The 5036-nt window shown below is 64.9% G+C and overlaps 2 protein-coding genes across 2 annotated transcripts; one reads left to right on the forward strand and one right to left on the reverse strand.

The window, feature by feature from the left end:
• Positions 1 to 24: 24 nt before the first annotated feature.
• On the forward strand, positions 25 to 3464 carry MNEG_13897 (Eukaryotic translation initiation factor 3 subunit F; the record flags this gene model as incomplete). Its single annotated transcript, XM_014037630.1, has 8 exons — positions 25 to 160; positions 862 to 959; positions 1139 to 1218; positions 1538 to 1622; positions 2092 to 2245; positions 2504 to 2631; positions 2950 to 2967; positions 3258 to 3464. The coding sequence occupies 8 exons, from the start codon at positions 25 to 27 to the stop codon at positions 3462 to 3464; spliced, it is 906 nt and encodes a 301-aa protein (XP_013893084.1).
• Positions 3465 to 3788: 324 nt separating this feature from the next.
• MNEG_13898 (hypothetical protein) lies at positions 3789 to 4731 on the reverse strand (the record flags this gene model as incomplete). The annotated part of the gene is made up of 3 exons (XM_014037631.1): positions 3789 to 3911; positions 4090 to 4473; positions 4726 to 4731. 3 exons carry the CDS (start codon positions 4729 to 4731, stop codon positions 3789 to 3791), a joined length of 513 nt encoding a protein of 170 aa, XP_013893085.1.
• Between the last annotated feature and the right edge of the window lie 305 nt (positions 4732 to 5036).

A 5036-nucleotide genomic window follows, 5' to 3' on the forward strand; every position in this document is an offset into this window, starting at 1 on the left:
CCCCACACCCCTACAAAACTGCAGATGCTGATGATCAAGTACGGGGAGGTCTCAGACCGCAAGGTGCTGGAGCGGCTGGTGGACGCCATCACGCGGTCCTCGGCGCGCCTGGCCGCCCTCGGCCTCGACAGCGGCTTCGCTCTGTCTGTGGGCGCCGGGGGTGGGGCTGGCGGTTACGGCGAGGCGTGAAGCACACGAGGTTGTTGGCTCGTCGCCCTGTATGGGCTCAGCGTTATCTGTGGCCCGGCTTGTGTGTGATTAACGTTGTGATGACCGATTGAAATTTGGCATGCGGCGGCGGGGTTCGGTAACAATGGCAACAGCATCACGATAGCTCCCCCACTTGGTCAATGGTGCGAGGCCTGCTGTACTCCCGCAAATCCCACTCTGGGCCTACCCCAGTGGGTATCTGTACCCTCAAAGGCCTAATGTCAAACTTTACTTGCATCATCAGCTTGTCTAGGCCCCTTCTCCTGTTTAGCAAACAAATAGCCGTGCGGCAGACGAGCAGCACCAGCGCAGCACACACAGCGCTCCTCGATCTGCCTCGCAAAACCAGAAGCTGCTGCTACAGGTGCCGTGTCCACTGCACGACTCCGTTGTTCGTGATTTGAAGGTCGAGCAGTATAAAGTTGCCCACGCAGCCGCCCAACAGCGCGCTCCCTCGGACCGCAACTCAGCAAAATAGCAGCACAAGCAGCAGCGGCACTCGGCAGTAGCAGTGCTAAAACATTATAATTTCTACTAGCAAGAAAGGAGCAGCAGCCGCCTTTCGATCAGATCGCAGCAGCTGAGTCGCGATGCAGGATACACTCCTTCCCCTCCTTGGGCTGAACGTCCGCGTGCAAGTGCATCCGGTAGTGCTGCTGGCGATCTGCGACGCGTACATCAGGCGGAATGACAAGCAAGAGCGCGTCATTGGCACGCTGCTGGGTTCTGTAGTGGATGGCGTCGTCTCGGTGCAGCGGTGCTACGTGGTGCCACACAACGAAAGCGCCGATCAGGCAAGCAGTCGCTTGCGGTTCTTGTCGAAGGATGCACTTGTGCTGTTGGTGCGCCGCCGTCGCCGTCGTCCCGGCACCTGCATGTGCCGCTTGCGCCGCTTGCAACTTTTTGCACTTTGTGCTGCACCCCACAGGTGGCAGTGGACATTGTGCACCACAAGACCATGCTGGAGCTTCACCAGAAGGTCGCGCCGCAGCAGGTCATCGTGGGCTGGTGAGCAGCGGCAGATGGGCAGAACGGCGCAGGCCGCATCTGTGGCACGACGGCGGAAACCAGCTCTGGCAGGCTGAGGCGGTCCCGCGTGCTAGAGGCGGTGTGCCTAGACATATGCGTATCGGACGCACAGCAATGCCTTACGTCTCTCTGGGCAGGGGCACTGGTGCAGAGAGCCGTTTGTCTCTCACAAGCACACGTGCGCGTGCGCAAGGCCGTTGGCGGTGACGCGTACTCAGCGGCAGCACTCGGCCGCGCTGCCGGCCGCCCATGCGCCGCCACGACGCAGCAGCTCGCGTGTGCGCACCCCGCCCCGCAGGTTTTCCACCACCAGCAGCAACATCTGCAGCGACGCCCTGATCCAGGAGTTCTATGCAAAGGAGCCCACCAGCAGCTGCGGGCCGGTGAGGACGCCGATGCGGGGCGGGCGGCACGGCGCAAGCGGACCGAGGCGAAGCAGTTGCAGATTTTGCAGCGGTTGCCCAAGTGGCGGTGGGGCAGGGCGGCTCGAAGTTAGTGTTGACGCGCGTGCCTGCGAGGGCATCGGCACAGAGGGCGTCAGGACAGACGGCGCTTCGACGGCAGGTCATGCATGTCGGTCAGGCTCAGCAAGCCGGCACCCTAGCACAGCGCAAATCCAAGCCCGTCGCGCTGCTGCAGCGGGGGCAGCAGATCAGCAGCAGGCCAGCTGCCACATCCGCACAGCGAAATTAGAGCATCGTGCTTTTCGAACTTCCGCCTTGGTACCCTGTGCACCCTTGCAGTCGACCTGTCTGTCCTGTATTCCCTGATCCGGCTCGGACACAACGGCCTAAGGCTCACAAATCACATCACCAGACCAACACTTCAAATCTCGTACTGAACAATCTCCAGATCCACCTGGTCCTGGACACCAGCCTGGCGGGGGAGCACGTCGACGTCCGCGCCTACGCCAGCCGCGCGCTGTCGCTGGGCGACAAGGCGCTCGCCACCGAGTTTGTGGAGCTGCCCTGCGAAGTGCTCATGGGGGAGGCGGAGCGCGTCGGGCGTGAGCGGCCGGGCGGGAGCGCCGGGGGGCCGAGCTTGCTGAAATGCGGGTTGAGGAAAACGGCGGCCGGCGCTCGGCAGCTCAGCGCATGAGAAGCTGTGGGGCTCGGTCGCTGGCGAGCCGATCGGGGCGGCATCCAGCGCCTGCTGCAATTGATGCGCTCGGGGCGCATCAGCACAGCACTTTGCACAGGCGGTACACCAAAGTGTACCTTTTGCTGACCCCCGCACTCTCATAACACCCCCCCCCCTCCCAAAGTCAACCTGCTGGTGTCTGGCGACCACGAGCGCGGCAAGCCCCTGGCGGACGCGGAGGGCCTGCCCGCCAGCATCGCGCGCCTGCAGCAGCTGCTGGCCACCGCGAGGGGCTACGTGGAGGGCGTCGTGGTGAGCGCAGGGCCACAAATCCTTGCCCTTGGGACAGAGCGCACGCGCATGCAGGGCTGCCGGGGGCCGCCTTGAGCGGCGCAGGGGTGGAGGGGCGCCGTGGGCGCATGTGTTGCTCGGCCGGGGGCTTCGTATCCATGGGTGCTGCGCCGCTCGGGGCTTGCTTGCCTTTGGGGCTTCGGGTTGTTGAGGGCTGCGTCGAGGCTGTGGTAGTGGCCACGCCTAGCATCTGGCGCGGCTGCTGGTTGTTTTGTTTTGGCCGAGGGGTGATGTGGTGTCCAGGGGTACGGGGGTTGCACTAGTGACTTGCATCCCTAGGGCGGGGAGCCTCCACAGGTGAGGTTGGGTTGTGGATGTTGTTGGGACCAGGGGGTTTATCTGGCCCTGCAGCGCCACTGCACCCCCAGGGCTCGTGAATAGAGATTTCAGCTGTCGAGCCGTGGGGTGGCGGCGTTGCGACGCCTGCTGTTGCTGCACTGTGTTCTCAAGGGGAACCACAGCCTGCACGGCGAGCTCCATGCCTCGGCCTTGACGCGACCGCGGTAGCGCCTCGCCCTCCATGGAACGGTCTCCTACATTCTCATGGGCGCCACTCACTCGGATCTCCCCTCCCCCTCCCACCCCAGGCCGGTCGCACCAAGGCCGACCCCGCGATCGGCCGCCACCTTGCTGACACCCTGGCCGCCATCCCCCGCCTGGAGCCGTCAGACCTGGAGCGCCTCTTCAACGAGGGCATCCAGGACCAGCTTCTCGTCAGCTACTTCGCCAACCTCGTGCGCACGCAGGTCGCGCTCGCGGAGCGGCTTGGGACGGCGGCGCTGCCGCTGGTGTGAGCGGCTTCGGCGGTCTAGCCCTCTGCAACGCGCGGGGCCCAGGGGGCCACCCCAAGTGCCTCTCTCGTGCCGCGTGGGAGCGCGCGAGGCGCTCAACTTTTCTCATTGCGCCGGCGTCGCGCGTGCGCGCTTCGTGTGCGGCTTGAATGCAGTAACAGTGAACGAACCCTCACGACCCACCTCTGGGGGGTATCCGGGTGTTGATATGCTGTTCTGCACCAGCAAGTCCGCGATTGCAGCACAGAAACACAGGACACATGCAAAGACTTGCAGGAGCATGCACGGACCAACCATCGGTCAACAGCAATTTGTGCACTTGCTGCGTTACAAGAACTCCCTCGCCAGCTGCGCGTTGGCCTGCTGCAGCTTGTCCCAGAGCTCCGCAGGCAGCTGCTTGCCGTACCGCGCCTCCGACGCCTGCCCCACCAGCTGCAGCGCCGCAGCAGCCTGCAAATCAGCGGGCGCAGTCGGTCCAGTACGCTGGGCGGCCATGGTCTGCAGCGGCTTCACGCGGCATTGCAAACGTGGCAGAAACCGACACGGCTGGACTAATCAAAGCCATCTGGGGAGGGGGGAGCGCGCAAAGCAGGCGCTCGCGGCGCCAGGCACGCCAGGCGCCGCCCACCTGCGGGGAGTCCGCGCCCCGCAGCGCCGACGCGCGCTCCAGCAGCGCGCACGCCAGGAACACGTGCAGCTCCGCGCCCCTGGACACCGCGTCCACCAGGGACAGGCACTTCGACAGCGCCGCCAGCTCAGCGAGCCCCCGCTCCGACGCGCCCTCCCCGGCCCCCGGGCCGTCTGCCAGCTGCGTGGCGGCGCAGAGCAGCTCGTAGAGGTCATACAGGGCCGCATGCATGAACGTGGTGGTCGCGGGGTGCACGCCCGCGCCGGCGTGCTCCTTCAGAGCGGCCCGCGCGGTGGCCTCGACGCCTCGGAGGTGGTCCGCGGTGGCCGCGAGGCGCGCGTGGTCGCCGGACTCTGCCGCCTCGAGAAACGCGGGGCGCAGATCCTGTGGGGTGTGTGTGTGTGTGTGTGTGTGTGTGTGTGTGTGTGTGTGTGTGTGCGCGCGCGCGCGCATGCACACGCAGACATACGCAGGCGTGTACTACGCTGCTGTCCATCATCGGCATAACCAGCACGTGTGCACACACACACACTCACTCTCACACATCGTGAGTAAACATGCGCAAAACTGTACTGTACACATGAACGGCAACCTGTGGTCTGCTGACCAATAGCCCACGAATGGTGGGAGACACACCTGCATGACGCGTGCATAGCAGGCCGAGATCGTCCGCACCAGCGGCTCCGGCGCCGCCGCCTCCACGGTGCAGCGCTCGCAGCTGCACTCAAACCCCCAGCGCTCCCGCAGCACCGCCTGCCGCGCGGGCGCCGGCGCGAACTCCTCCCGGCCCAGGTAGCTGACGGTGATCTCCTCCCCTGGCGGCGGGACGTGTTGAGGATGCGACCACTTTCATGTGACAATCCAGGGTACCAGCTGTGCAAAGCTCCTTGTACAAGCATGGTTAACAATGTGGACCGCAGGAAGGGCCCGGCCATGTAAGTTGGGGG

Source organism: Monoraphidium neglectum, assembly GCF_000611645.1.
Source record: "Monoraphidium neglectum strain SAG 48.87 unplaced genomic scaffold scaffold04119, whole genome shotgun sequence".
NCBI classification, from domain to species: Eukaryota; Viridiplantae; Chlorophyta; class Chlorophyceae; order Sphaeropleales; family Selenastraceae; genus Monoraphidium; species Monoraphidium neglectum.